Raw genomic sequence first — 16,181 nt, 5'->3', positions numbered from 1 at the left:
TGTTTGAAGACCTTCCCAATCATCCTCCTAACTTCAAGAAGGCCTTCTTCTGGACAGATGGCCTAGTCTCGTCTCGATGCTATTCGTTCAGACGGATTTGTAAGTATTTCAACCCCCTTCTTTTTTGTGCTCGAACTAAGTTTTTAGGCCCGTACTTAGTTGAAATGAGTTTGACTTTCCAGCCAACTACCATCGCCCTACCCCTACCAAGGAGATGAGGGAGCATAGAGAGACTCTACTCCAACTTCCTTACGGCAGGAGATCCCTTTCCTATCTCCTGCATGAAGACAAGCTCCAGGCTTGTGGGGTCTTAGGAGAGGATCAGTCTACATCAGACTGGTCCAATAAAAAATACGACCAGTGGGAGCTTGTGCCTCTGCCACCCAGTAACCTCCCTCCAAGGAGAGATGCGAGGCCTCCACCTCCAGTTCGTCATAGGAGTCTGCAATCGAGGAATGAGGCAAATGACGAGACCTCAAGCTCGGGCTCAGATGATCAAGGTATAGTCATCCTTAGCTCGAATATGTGGTCCCCCTCCCTATTAAAGCATAAACCCGATAGGTTAATATTATGTAAGGCTGATAGGAACCATTTCTATGTATGGTCTTGGGTAGATGATAGGGTACATAGGTTTGATAGCTGGCTCGGGAAATATGATACCATGTATAGCCTGAACGAGGTATGGAACGGGATAGCTGTCCAATACGGGACTAATGACAATAGGGACCTTTCGAAGTTGACTTCCATCTATAGGGAAGGCACTCCCCCCGCCTCTTCTGAAGATGGGGGAATTTCGTGGTCACCGAGCACAAGCTCAGGGGAGAGTTCCAGTTAGGTTTCTCTCCACTTGTCTTTTTATCCCATGTATGTTTGCATTATGCGGAGTTACTTTATTTTTTGATAACTCATGTTGTGGTGTAACTATGCAGGCGAGATGGACTCCGACCTTGATAACATCTTGGAGAGTGGTGGGGCCAAAAGAAGCAAATGCCCAAGAGGCTCATGGAAGTCAGAGCGTCTCGCAAGGTCCTTAAGAGGACTGAAAAGACACCTCCTCCATCACCTCCGGCTACCACGAGCTCGGCTGTGGAGCCGACTCCTCAGGTTGGGGCATCCACTATGGTCGAGCTCCAACCTCCCATCATGGTTCACTCAATGCTTGGCCCACCTTCGAAAAAACCCTCGGCTTCCATAACACGCAAGTTGTCAGTTTCTATTCACATTGATGAGTATGTAGTTGACAATGCTGTTGGACCCCATGGGGCTACGCTGTGCTTGGACATTCTGTCTCGAGTGGGCCAGAGCTTTAGCGGTTTTGACGCTCCTCATTGGCAGTTTTTGAACAACGCCCGAGACTGCAACACACTTTACGAGAAGAGTGTCGAGCTTACTGCCGCAGTAACTTTTCTTTTCTCGCTACTAGATTTATTTATAGATGGTCCATATGCTAATGTTGATTTCTTTGTATGCCAAGCTCTTGCTGTCTCTACTTAGCTCAACTATAAACTGAACAATGAGATCCACTCGAGCAGGTCCTATGCTCAGGAGGCGAAGGATCTTCAGCTTAAACTGAATGAAGAACTCAAGGCAACAAAAGCCAAGATGGAGACGGGAGCTGAGGATCTGAGGGCCAAGTCTTCCAAGCTTGAGAAGCTGAATTCTCGGCTCACAGAGCTTGAACAGGAGAATGTCCGGGTTAAGGAGACCAATGCCAAGCTTGAAGAAGAGAAGGCTGCCACTTTCGATATCATGGAAGGTGAAAAGAGTCGTCTTCTCAAGGAGTTTAAGGAGAAGAAGGACCGGGCAGTCGACATGGCCATGTATAGAATCTCGGCCAACAATGTCGACCTCGACACCAGCTTCTTAGGCCCTCTTGAAGCGAAGCTCGTGGCTCAATGGAAGGCTCGGCTGGATGATGAGGAGATTGCCCGAGATGAGGCGGAGAAAGCCGGAGGGAGCACTAATGCTGAGAAGGCCAAGGAGAATGCACCTTCTAAATTCTTGCCTCGGGGCTATGTCCCTTTGTATCTTTTGTAAAAGCCCTTTTATTTTGTTTTTTTATGCCCATGGGCCCGAGACAATTTTATGGCTCGTGAAGGAGCTAGTATTAATTTTTTTTAACTTTAATATGTATGCTTTACATTTCTTGAGCCGAATATTTTGTGCAATTTAAATTAAAGTGTTATATATGCCTATTTATTCATACAAACATAATTTGGATTTAAGCTCGAGGTTCAATGCATTCATGCACAGTTTGCTCGAATTATCTGCTTCCGATCTCATTATTTGTCAAGGTCCGATATTACTTTTACCATGCACCCGAAAGTACTTATATGGCGTGTAATGTAGATGGTTTAGTTGTATCTTACTTTTTAGTTGCTTTTTCTCGTCCTCGGTTAGCTCTCCGAGGTTATGAGGTCGAAACTATTGTTTTTCAAGATACTCCAGCCTCGATCTTGACTTAGCACGAAGTGGGTTATGTTCCAACTTACTGCCGATTAGGCTTTAGCTGGTTTGTTCCAAACCTATTAAGGTCGTGCTAGGTTTGTAATCCATACACTTAAATTTCTAATCTAGTTTTCATATTTGGTTACATCCAAACGTTTTTATCTTTTGATAATTTGGTTATATTCAAACTATCTTGGCTCGCGCATTTGGTTACGTCCAAACACTTGTATGTTTTTTGATAGTTTGGTTATATCCAAACTATCTTAGCTTGCGCATTTGGTTATGTCCAAACACTTGTATGTTTTTTGATAGTTTGGTTATATCCAAACTATCTTAGCTCGCGCATTTGGTTACGTCCAAACACTTGTATGCGTTTCGTATACGCTATTTTATTTTTTTAAGCTGATGGTATATGTACCACTAATGCCCCCTTAATATCCTATGAGTGTGACCATAGGTTATTAAATTAAGAGAGATTGAAAAAAATACAACATATTAAATGAAATCAAACTTTATTCGAAAGAATCCAAAAATAGAAAAACAGTACAGATAAACAAGCATGGTTATAGGCGACATCCTTCCTATACTATTGATAGTAAGGTCGTAGGTGTTCGCCATTCCATGCTCGTGGTACTAGACTTCCATCCAATCTTGCCAACTTGTATACATCGGGTCAGATGACTGACTCTATCTGATAGGGTCCTTCCCAGTTTGGCCCGAGCACGCCAGCTGCTGCATCCCGTGTTGCCAAGTACACGCCTTAGCACCAAATCTCCCACGCCGAATTTTTGATCCCGAACTCTTTTTTTGAAGTATCGGGTAGCTTGATGTCGGTATGCAGCATTTTTTAATTGAGCTTCGTTCCTTCTTTCTTCGATCAGGTCAAGAGTTTCTTTGAGTTAAGAGTGGTTCGAGGTTTGATCATAAGCGAGGGCTCGAATTATGGGAATTTCAACCTCGATTGGCAACATACCCTCGCAACCGTACGCCAGAGAGAACGGGGTATGTCCTATTGATGTACGGGCCGTGGTCCTATATCCCCATAGGACTTGGGGAAATTCTTCGGGCCATCTTCCTTTAGCTTCTTCCAACTTTTTCTTCAGCGAACTTTTTAGAGTCTTGTTTATAGCTTTGACTTACCCATTCTCCTGGAGATGGGCCACTGACGAGAAGCTCTTTATTATTCCATTTTTTTCGCAAAAGTTGGTAAATAGATCGTTGTCGAACTGGGTTCCGTTATCGGACACAATCTTCCTCGGCATCCCATATCGACATATGATGTTTTTCACCACAAAGTCAAGGACTTTTTTGGAGGTTATTGTCGCCAAAGGTTCAGCATTTTTCCACTTTGTGAAGTAATCTATGGCAACTACCATGTACTTTACTCCGCCCTTGCCAGTCGGAAGGGAGCCTATGAGGTCGATTCCCCATACCGTAAATGGCCATGGGGAGGTCATCATAGTTAGTTCGGATGGTGGAGCTCGAGGAATTGTGGCGAATCATTGGCACTTATCACACCTTTTTACGTAGTCGAACGAGTCTGATTTGATGGTAGGCCAGAAGTATCCTTGGCGTATGATTTTCTTGGATAGGCTATGCCCCCCAGTATGGTCTCCACAGAACCCTTCATGAATTTCTTCTAAGATTTTCTTAGCTTCAGGTGGAGTCACACACCGGAGTAGTGGCATGGAATATCCTCTTCTATACAGCCTTCCATCTACAATGGTATAACGAGGGATTTGATACATCAACTTTCGAGCCTTGGTCCGTTCTTCCGGAAGGATGTCGGTCTCGAGATATTCAACTATTGGAGTCATCTAGGTAGGCTCGGAATTGATCAAACACACGTCCTCCTGCTTTGGCTCGTCAATACTAGGTGCCGAGAGATGTTCAATTGGTACGACATTCAGTTCGTCATTCTCGGTAGAGGTAGCGAGCCTGGCTAAGGCATCCGCATTCGAATTCTGTTCTCGGGGGACCTGTTCTATCGCATAGAACTCGAAATGTTCCAATGCTAATTTTTCCTTTTCTAAGTATGCTGCCATTCTCGTACCACGAGCCTGGTACTCTCCCAACATTTGGTTATCCACTAGCTGGGAGTCATTGTAGCAATGTATTGCTTTAGCTTTGAGCTCCTTGGCTATACGAAGTCCCGCCAGTAAAGCCTCGTACTCGGCCTCGTTATTTGACGTGTTGAAGTCAAATCTCAAGGCAGAGTGAAATCTGCTTCCTGCAGGAGTGATCAAAATTACTCCTGCCCTCGATCCATTTTCGTTAGATGACCCATCAACGTAAAGTTTCCACAGGTCATGGGCCGGGGTTATAACTTCATCTTTGGTCATGCCAATACACTCCACTATGAAGTCTGCCAAGGCTTGCCCCCTAATGGTCGTCCTTGGATGATAGGTGATCTTGAATTGCCCGAGTTCAACGACCCATTTAAGAATTCGGCCTGAAGCTTCTGGTTCGGACAAGACTTGTCTTAGTGGTTGATCAGTTAGTACATGGATGGGGTGCGCTTGAAAATAAGATCAAAGTTTTCGAGATGAGTGAATTAGGCTGAGGGCTAGCTTCTCCATCAAGGGATATCTTGATTCTTCCGCCAGTAACCTTTTACTGACGTAATACACAGGCCTTTGCACTTTTTCTTCCTCCCGTAAGAGTACTGCACTTATGGCGTGCTCGGCCGTAGCAAGATACAAGTACAGAACTTCTCCCGTAATAAGTTTTGACAAGATAGTAGTTTCTGCGAGGTGTTTCTTGAGTTCCTGAAAAGCCAACTCGCATTCCTCTGTCCATTCAAACTTTTTGCCTCCCCTCAACAGGTTGAAAAACGGAAGACAATGGTTTGTAGATTTTGATATAAACCTACTTAGTGCCGCCATCCTGCCAGTCAAACTCTAGACATCTTTGTGTTTTCAAGGTGAAGGCATGTCTATCAGGGTCTGGATCTTATCTGGATTAGCTTCTATTCCTCGAGCATTTACAATGAAACCCAGGAATTTTCCTAAATATACTCCGAAAGAGCACTTATGAGGGTTAAGCTTCATGTTATATTTCCGGAGAACGACAAAGCATTCTTCAAGGTCATCAACATGGTTATTGTAAAGTTGAGATTTAACTAACATACCGTCAACATAAACTTCCATGTTGTTCCCTATTTGCTCGGAGAACATCATGTTCACGAGTCGCTGGTAAGTGGCTCCAGCATTTTTGAGCCTGAATGGCATGACGTTATAACAATATAACCCTTTATCTGTTATGAAGCTCGTATGTTCCTGGCCAGGGGCATGCATGGCAATCTGGTTATATCCAGAATAGGCATCCATGAATGACATTAGTCCATGCCCTGCCGTGGCATCCACGAGCTGGTCAATCCGTGGTAAAGGAAAGCAATCCTTAGGGCAAGCCTTATTGAGGTCAGAGTAATCAATGTAGGTTCGCCATGTCCCATTAGGCTTCGGGACCAACACCGAATTGGCTACCCAATCGGGGTAAAAAGCATCCTTAATGAATCAGTTTGCTTTTTACCTGTTGACTTCCTCTTTTAGGGCCTTTTTCATATCGTCATCCAATTGTCTTCGCTTTTGTTGCTTCGGCAGGAAGCTTTTAATGATATTTAGCGCGTTGCTCACTATATTTGGACTTATTCCTATCATGTCCGAATGTGACCACGCAAAGACATCCTGGTTCTTCTTCAAAATGCAAATTAATTGCTATTTGGTTTCTTTGTGATGGTTTTTCCCGACCTTTACCGTTTTCGAGGGGTCTGATTCTTCGAGCCTGACTTCTTCGAGCTCTTCCAATGGTTCGAGATCAGCTCTTTCCTCCACTCTTGGGTCGATTTCTTCACCTATTTCCAGGACTGTCCCGTCCTTATTCTAAATAACGACGAGCGCTTGTGCGCTCGCCTACTTCTTTCCTCTTATGGAAATGCTATAGCATTCCCTCCCGGCCAACTGGTCTCCCTTCAACGTCCCGATGGCACTAGAAGTTGGGAACTTGATGGACAAATGCCTTATAGACGAGACAGCCCCCAGCTCTACTAGGGCGGGTCTCCCGAGCAGCACGTTGTAGGCTGATGGCAGGTCCACTACTACAAACTCCATCATCTTGGTTGCTGAGACTGGGTAGTCTCCCAAGGTTACAGGGAGTTCAATGGACCCCATACAAGCAATCCCCTCTCCTAAAAAATAGTACAATGTCGTTGCGCAAGCTTTTAGGTCTCGAAGCGTGAGTCCCATCTTTTCTAAGGTGGCCTTATAGAGAATGTTCACCGAGTTCCCATTATCAATGAGAACTTGGTGAACTCTCTTATTCGCGAGCTGGAGAGTGATGACCAGTGGGTCATTGTGGGGAAACTTAACATGGGACGCATCGTCCTCAGTAAAGGTTATCGGTTGAGATTCAATCTTTTGCACTTTGGAGCTCTAGGTTAGGGTTCATAAGGGGACCTGTCCCCAGTTTTTAGCTCGTTCGCGTATCGCTTTTGGGAATTCTTTCCCGATCCTGCAAGATGAGGCCCGCCCGAGATGGTTATCACATCTTCTCCATCAATCGGAGGGGGCCTATCTTCTTCTCTAGCTCAGGAATTATTGTTTTGAGCAGGCAGCGACGCCGCTGCCCTCTAGCTAGTAGAAGCCTGATTATTATTCTGGTTCCTGACATACTGTCTTAAGTATCCTCTCGAGATCAGTCATGCGATTTCGCCCTTCAACTGCCTGCATTCATCAGTAGTGTGCCCAGTCTCTCTGTGAAATCGACAGTACTTACTGGAGTCTCTCTTGGACTTCTGATTTCTCATGGGGTCTGGATGCCTGAAAGGGACCTAGTTTTCATTAGCCAGGTATATATTCTCCCGAGACTCGTTGAGCTCGATGTACACTTTGTACACGGAGAAATACCTTTCCCTTTTCTTCTTCTTTCCCCCTTCCACCTCGGGGTTACTTCCTTCATTCTTCTTCCTTTTGGAAGGGTTTTCTGCAGGGGGTTTCAAGGCTGATTGGTCTGCCGAGGCCGAAGCAGAGTTTACGTTTATCGTTGTAGTTATGGGCTGAGTGGTCATATTCAGCGTTGACCTTGCCTCTTCTACATTGACAAATCTCTGAGCTCGTCTATTAAACTCAGTTAAGGACCTCACAGGTTTTTTCTGCATATCATCCCAGAGGGGACTTCCCGGCATTACCCCAGCTTGGACGCCCATTAGATGACTGATTTCCTCTACATCCCGAGCTCGGGCGACCTCCAGATTGAACCTTGTAAGGTAGCTCTTCAACGTTTCACTTGGCTATTGCCGAACGTTGGTCAGGGTCGATGCTTCGGGTCTTACCCTGATCATGGCTCTAAACTGCTTCTTGAAATCCTTTGATAGCTGATCCCAAGAAGTGATTGAATGTCTCTTATACTTCTCGAACCAGTTTTTTGCTGGTCCTGTAAGAGATGCTGGAAATAACATGCATATGAGCTCGTAACCCACATTACTTGCTCTCATTATGGTGTTAAATGTACTCAGATGACTGTACGGGTCGGACTTCCCTTCAAAAGGCGGGACATGAGGAATCCGAAACCCTTGAGGAAGCGGAGTGTTGGAAATATGGGGAGCGAATGGTTCGAGCTCCTCATCAGAATCCTCGTCCCGACTCCGACCTCGCTCATTCTGCAAGAGCCTAAATGCCCTGTCCAGCTGATCAATTCTTTCTTGAACTGGGTCCACAGGGGGTCTCGCCTGAAATTGGCTATCATTGATCACAATTCCAGGCTCGCGTCTTTGCAGGGGATCTTTGCGCCCATTTAGGCGATCTCTCAGGTCTGGGTAAGATGGATTACCACTACCCCGATTCTAGTTTAGGTGTTCCCGCAGGTTAGAGCGGTTCCTATGGTTTCCAGTATTTCTACGTTATTGATCATACATGCTGACTGATCCGGCGTCCCCTGAGTCATCATTGGTGAGGCTTGTGACATGATTGTTCCGAGATGGATTTCTTTCATGCTTCCTTGTAGTGCGAGATCGAGACAGTTGGCTTCTCGCAGGCTGGGCGCCTCTTCGTTCCCTAGTATTCTCCTGTTTCCGTCCTGTCCGCCTTGCCTCATCACCCTAAGTTGGTTGTGCGTTCCTCTGAGGTGGTGAAGGGTATCTTATTGGTGACGGAGGGAACCGTATGGGTGATGATGGCTGCCAACCATTTCGGGGGCTGGCTGGTCCCGAGTTCGCCTGTGCTGAATCGGTAACATTCTGTGTGTTACCAGGAATCTGAGTCCGAGCCTCTGCAGGGGCTCGGTTATTCCCAGTTTCTGCTGGTAACTCTGCAGTTGAGTTGACCGTAGCCCTAGCCCGAGTGTTTCTTCGGGGTCTCGAGGGAGCAGGTTGCTTAGCTGGTGGCAGAGGTTGCTCCGCTCTTCTTGTGGCAGCATTTTTCCGAGGTCGCCCACGAGGCCTGCGGGGAGGAACATGAACATCCCGCAAAGGTGGGTCTTGGTTCTCCTGCGGAGGTTGAGGCTGAGTCGCCTTCGCATCCGCGACTAACCTAGCCAACTCTTCGTTCCGCTTCTTGGCCTCATCTAAGTATTTTCTTAACTGTCGATTTTCAAGTTCCACAATGGGGACGTACCATTCAGGATTATAGTACATGTCCTCATCGTCTCTGGGAGCCGGAGGTGCTGGAGGTCCTCGAGAATCGAATGACTTACTTCTCTCTTCAGGTTCAGGATTCGTCATTGGCTGCTTCCCAGGGCGTTGTGAATAGTTTTCTTTAGGAATATTCTGATCATTCGCGTCCATAGCTAATAAGGGATTGTATTGCTTAAGGCTCTCAGCGAAAGCACCAAACTATTGACGTTGTTTTTCGTCAACTTAAAATGTAGAGCGAATAAACAACATGAACTATGGCGCAGATGAATAATATAGTAAAAAAACAAGAATTTTACGTGGTTCAGCAGTTAACTCTACCTAGTCCACGAGTCAATTTTATTAAGACTTTAGAAATTTTAGGAAATCCTTCAAGGATGGATTCTCCAGAAATTTCCTCCAGATATCAAAAATCCGTCTCCCCAAGTGTTCATGATCTATCTATTTATATAGGGTTCTCAGAGTTCGTTCCCACATATTTCGGGAAGATACTCCTATTTATTAATGGAAATAAGGACATTAAATTATGTAACTCCTATATACAAGAAAACGTCCCCTGAAGACCAGGGGGCATATAACAGACTAGTTAATATCCATTTAATGTAGGGAAGTTACAACAATAAATATCTTTTGAATGCATGGACTGCATCTCATCAGATGACCCACTAAGCCGTTCGAGGTCGGCAATCAGCATCATGCAAGTCTAGGTCTATAGATAAGTTATGAGATAGGCACCTTTCCCCAAGACCAGCTTGGAGCGGGTAAATACCACCGAGGTTGTCACACTCCGAGCTTATACTTATGCCAAGCTCGAGTTACTTTATCTGCAAACACCCGATATCGGGTATATCCTGATGCCAAGTTCTTTCGAGCTCAAAAAGAACTTCGAGGTTGAAAAATGTCTTCGAGGTTGCCATCTTGATTCGAGGGTTCGACACCTGAGTCATGCATATGCGTTTCAGATATTTCGAACTCGCAATTGACGAGTCCAGCTTTCAAGATCACAATCTCGAGTCTCGAAATCTGGGTATAACAAAAAGAACTAACAATTTTTTTTAATTGGATAAAATAAACAAAAGAAAAAACCTAAAAGAAAGAAAAAAGGAAATATAAATAGATATGAGAATACTTACTTTTTTTTGTAATTAATAAAATATTTTAAATAAATAATATAGTATCATGTTACAGCTTATTCATTAAATATTTTTAATTAATTATTGAATTAATCATAACCGTACAATAACAATCCAATGACTAGAATTATTGTAATCATCTATATATATATATATATATATATTCGACGTAATCATTAAGTAGTCACCAAATTATTATAATCTTTATTAAGGAGCTAAACTAGCTGGTTTGGCGTAATTTAACTTATTATAGCAAGCTGGGGTTTACAATTTTGTGTATAATTAATTAAGGCTAATATCTTTTAGCCATATATATATATATAACGTTTTATATACTATGATGTTACTAAAATGGGATAATAATTAAAAATGATATCAAACTAGCTAGTCAAATCAATACTTGTGATAATAACAAAGAATAATTATAATTTAGATGGATAAATATTTACTATTTGATTAATATAACTTTGGATAATGTAAAATGGTCTAATCAATGCATGTTAATTCGTTAGCTAAGTTTGATTATTTTATTCCTATAGACCACACACTTCTCAGGTATAATTCCTTGCTTGGCAACACTTGAAAGCCTAGAGATTTATGTTTATTAAAATAATTGTAAAATCTTTGTTTTCAAGGGGTGAAGACATAATCTACATGAATCATTAATTTATAATTTAAAAATTACATTAACATAACATATAGTTGGATTCAATAAAAAGTATCTATATTTAAAATTGTATATGTCTAATATAATATGGGTGCAACTATAAAGGTGTATGTTTTTTTTTATTTTTTGCATTATCATAGGAATCATATATTTTTTACACCCTAATTATTTTTTTTACATAATTGTATTTATTATAACACAACGAATCTCTAATAAATTTTCAAAAAAATCTTAATGATTTAAGGTATCGAAATAATATCTATAGTAATATTTGCGCACTTGATAATTTTGAAAATTTAGAACTCTCTTTTAGCATTCTAAATTATTTAAAAAAAATTAAAAATTTATAAAATTTTTGCTGTGAGTACATGTAAAAAATATATGACCATAACTTATACAAGTAAGTAAAAATATCCGATTTACCGTGCTAGTGCATACATCATTTTAAGTGTAACATATAATATATACATATAAAATGAATTTCAAGATGAGAAAAATAAAGTTCCATTTGTTGGATATATGAGTTTTGGCTGCGCCAACAAAGATATATAATCTTATAATTTTGAACCAAACAAACTATCGAGTAAAAGAAAATTCAAAGCAATAATACATAATCCATTCTTTCTTTATAAAATAATATTAAATGGGAACCGGAAAAGCCAGAGTAATAATATAACAATTTTTTTTTTTGATGGAATAAACTTTCATTCAAATCAAAGGTTTACACAGACTGTCATCGTCTTATAGGTAAAGCAATCCTCCAAGAGTTGCACAATCTCATAACTGAGATAACCCAATAATGGCAAACCAAGCCATTTTCACTGAGAACAATTTTCCAAGGAGTATTACATGAGGTGTTTCATTTTATTTTTAAAGATGTGAGAAATTAATTTTGAAGACATAATATAAATAAATAAAAGAAACTATAATATATTATTAATGATCCAAGCGACAAGTCACAAGTGTATTAGAAGGAAGCTGCATTAACATTATTGGGCCCAACTTCACACGAGCCCACAAAGCGTGAGAAAGTAGGAATTTAATCAGGCTGACGTGGGGATCTCTAATTGGTCCGAACCTGTAGTACGCTGGAACCAGCCAGAGAGTCTCCAGTGTCTTAGCTCAGAGAGTTAGAAAGAGAAAGAGAGAAAGAGATATAGAAAGAAAATGGTCAAAAAGGTCGGATCCTAAGCACTGTACACGCGTCATCAGGAGCACAACTCGTCTGTATTCCACTCCTCGTCTAAACGTCACCACGTGTCACTCATTGATAGGCTTCAACTTCATTACACTGCCACTCCCCCTCTCTCTTTCTCTCTCTCTGAAACTGAAACACATTTGTACGTGTTTGTTCTCTGCACTCTACCAATACTACGTCTATAAACGACACGAAACCATATAGCGTTTTAGAGAGAGAGAGAGTTAGATTGTCGTTTGTCACAGTCGCGTAAATTGTAGATACACAACACAAACACACGTTTGGGCAAAGACAATATGGGACCAATGATCTGTTCTTAAGCTTGTAGCTTTTTCGTGGACGACACGATCCGACTCTACCGCTGCTTTCTCTCTCTATATCCCCTTTCTCTCTCTAGAAATTTATCTTTCTTTTCTTCTTAGCTTAAATTATTTTATATTTTTCATAAAAATAAGCGAAGAGAGAGAGAGAGTGAGTGAGCTGAATAACAAAAGCCATTATAACTCCATGGAGATGGAGGATCAGTACGGCATGGCGGATCTAAGGCAGCTAATGAACGGAACAAGGTCTCATTTCCCGGCAATCCCACAACCCACTGAGCTATTCCCGGGTCACCGCCCGGGGATAAGTCCGGCGGTTCAACCCTTTGAGATGATGATGATGGGTGGTCATCCAGTAGTTGGCCCCGCCGCTGATATTATGCCACGTGGGTTTCATCATCATCATCATCACCAACACCATCAGTTTATGAGGTCTGACTCCGCGGCTACCTCTGGTGGCGCCTCTATCACTACTATTACGGCTACTTCGGCGCCTTCTCTTAGCGGCGGTGGCGGCGGCCTGGAGTTGGCTGAGAGCGGCGGCTGCCTTGGAATGATGGATGGTGGAACGGGAAGGTGGCCAAGGCAAGAGACTCTTACTCTATTGGAAATCAGATCCTGTCTTGATTCTAAGTTCAAAGAAGCTAATCAGAAGGGTCCCCTATGGGATGAAGTATCTAGGTACGCTCTTTCTTTTGGTTAAATCCTTTTTCTGATAGTACCCTAGTTCAGTTCAAGATTAACTCTGTTCCCCCTTCTTGTCTGTTCTAATTTTCTTTTTCTATTTTCCTTTTCTTTTTCAATTCCATGTTCATCATTTTTTTCCCTTCTTCTTCTTCACATGTTTACCACTTTGCGAAGAGACTACCTAAGTTTAAGGGGTTGAAAACATAGTTACACTACTATGAGGTTCTTGAAACCTTATATTAAGCTTAATGAGCTTGGTGGTGTAACTATGTTTTCTTCTTTGGATATGTCTGATAATAATGAAGGGTTTCGTATTATTATTAGGAATATTTTGCTAAATGAATGACTTCGAGAGATGATGGTGGTGGTGGTGATGATGATGATGATAATAAAAATGGTCTGTTTTGATTTTCTCAAAGAGCACTGACTGGTGGCTGGCTAGTCTTTCTGATTTGAAAATGTGTCTCCTCTTTTAAGTGCAAGTTTTACTGGCTTTGCCGAAAGAATGGTTGACCTTTTCGACAGCTTATTAAGTATAAGTACTCATCTTTCTGGCTTATTTTTTCTGATGAAAAGATGTCTGTAAATTGTAAGAATCTGCCTATCTCTGCACGCAGGCCGAGTACTATACTAGTCGTCTTCGTTTTACAAGTTTGAATATTTTTATATATATATATAAATCTAGTCATACACTATAAATCGAGTTTTAAATCTCGCAAGAGAGAGGGAGATTTTTCTTACATCATGATCATCATCATCAACTCCACAAACTTCCATGAGTTTTTCGTATTATGTAAGATATAATTCTACTAATTATAAGCTAAGTAGGGTTCCTTCTTTCTTTTTTAAACTACTTTTTTTTATATGTATATTTTATTTTTATTTATCTTTTTTCATAAATATTTATCTTTTCAATCATGGCATAGGATCATGTCTGAAGAACATGGCTACCAAAGGAGTGGGAAAAAATGCAGAGAGAAATTTGAGAACTTGTACAAATACTACAAGAAGACAAAAGAAGGTAAGGCCGGAAGACAAGATGGTAAACACTACAGATTCTTTCGTCAACTTGAAGCTCTTTACGGAGACACTAGTAATCATCAAGTGTCATCATCATCACTCCCAGAAGCTCATTTCGTCGGCAACAATCTTCGATTCCCAACCTTAAACACTCCAACATCTCAAGCAAATAATAACCAGTTATTAGATCAAGGTCCTTATCAGTCTCACCTGAATAAGCATACTTGTGATAGCCTTAGCCTCTCGAATTCGTCCGAGTTCGAATCGTCTTCCTCGGACGACAACAATGATTTTAGCAACGCCGGGCTGGTGATGGCGGACAATGATTCATCGGAGAAAATGATGGTGATGATGAGGAGGAATAAGAAGAGAAGTGGTAGTGGAGGAAGCCGCTGGAAAGTGAAGATAAAAGAGTTCATTGACTCGCAAATGAGGAAGCTAATGGAGAAGCAAGATACTTGGTTGGAGAAGCTAATGAGAACCCTTGAACAAAAGGAGAAAGAGAGGAGTTTAAGAGAAGAGGAATGGAGAAAACAAGAATCGGCTCGGATTGATAGAGAGCACAAGTTTTGGGCCAAGGAGAGAGCTTGGATTGAAGCTCGGGATGCTGCTTTAATGGATGCTTTGCATAAGTTAACTGGGAAAGAAGTACATTATAAGGTTTCCTCGCCGGAGGAGGGTCTAATGTTGGCTGCTGCGGCCGCGGCTGCAGGCGAAAACAACGTACCAGTCGATGAAGGCGAGAGCGAAACACAAAACCGTGACGAAACATGGCCGGAATCCGAGGTGTCGAGATTGATTCAGTTCAGGACAAGCATGGATTCGAGGTTCGAACAAGGCGGTTTTCCGGAGGAGGTTTTGTGGGAGGACATAGCGGCGAAGTTGGCTTGTTTGGGGTATGAAAGGAGTGGTTTGATGTGCAAAGACAAGTGGGAAAGCATCAACCATTATGTGAAGATATCTAATAATAAGGAGTCGAGTAAGAAGCGAAAAGAGAACTCGAGAAGCAGTAGTGGTAATTACTTTCAGAATAATACTACTACTACTAATGAAAACTCAGCTACTACTGCTAATAATAATAACAACAATAACTCGTTGTATAATCATGGAGGAGTTTATTCCTGTGATCAAATGAGTGATCATCAAGGTGCTGGTCAAACTACGGCGAGACTACCAGTCAACGATGGTTCTTCTCCTTCTAATGCTAATGTTCATGATAGCTGCTTTCCGTTCTTGATGGGAGAAGGAGACAACTTGTGGGAAAATTATGGACTGAAGCTCAGTAAAGGTGGCCAAAACCAGTGATATATTGATGATGATGATGATGATGATGATGGTGATGATGAACATAATAATGGTCATCATGTCATTATAAGGAGCAAACGACAGTTTGTTCGGCGTCGTTTTTTGTCAACTGGCTGATTAGCTATAGGGTAATGGGAATTGTTTTTTTTTTTCTTTCTTTTTTATGTTGACTTCTTATTATGAGATATAAAAGTTTGACAACTTGCCTCGGTTTGGAATATGGGAGGTTTTTTTAGATTATTTTGTAAGAAATTAAGGAGCTAACTCATGATTATGGGATTTATGTATAGGGACTTTTGAGAACTTATTTTGTGACATGGAAATTCTGATGATCATCAAGAAAATAATGGATATTTTATATTATATGATCTCTGCTTTATAGCTGGAGTTTGATATACGAATTTAAGGGTGGTGTGGTGCCCAACATTTTTCATTATATATTTATTAATAATTCTTTTGGTGAAGCAGTCTAATGGGGGAACTAAAATGTCTAATTTTTTATAAAATAGAGAAAAAATAGTTAAATAGTCTTCCAATGAATGATGTAAAGTTATATTTTTTTACCTAAATGAATAGTATTTCTCTTTATGTAGTGAAACATTATTCATCAAGCCATAAATATTTTATTAATTTTTTATAAATTTTTGTATATATATATATTAGCGTGATACTATTATATTTAATTATTTTATTTCTTAAAATGAATAAAATATTTTTTTTAAAATATAATATTTAAATGATGTAGAAAAAAAAATTGAGAAGTTTGTGTATGATATAA

At 41.2% G+C, this 16,181-nt stretch overlaps 1 protein-coding gene across 1 annotated transcript; it reads left to right on the top strand.

Moving 5' to 3' along the window:
- The first annotated feature begins 12,377 nt into the window (after nucleotides 1-12,377).
- Nucleotides 12,378-15,782, top strand: LOC133831294 (trihelix transcription factor PTL). Its single transcript, XM_062261542.1, has 2 exons — nucleotides 12,378-13,072; nucleotides 14,005-15,782. Exons 1-2 carry the CDS (start codon nucleotides 12,579-12,581, stop codon nucleotides 15,401-15,403), a joined length of 1,893 nt encoding a protein of 630 aa, XP_062117526.1. The 5' UTR covers nucleotides 12,378-12,578; the 3' UTR covers nucleotides 15,404-15,782.
- The last annotated feature ends 399 nt before the right edge of the window (nucleotides 15,783-16,181 follow it).

Source organism: Humulus lupulus, chromosome 4, assembly GCF_963169125.1.
Source record: "Humulus lupulus chromosome 4, drHumLupu1.1, whole genome shotgun sequence".
NCBI lineage: Eukaryota > Viridiplantae > Streptophyta > Magnoliopsida > Rosales > Cannabaceae > Humulus > Humulus lupulus.
This window is presented reverse-complemented; position numbering and strand designations above follow the sequence as displayed.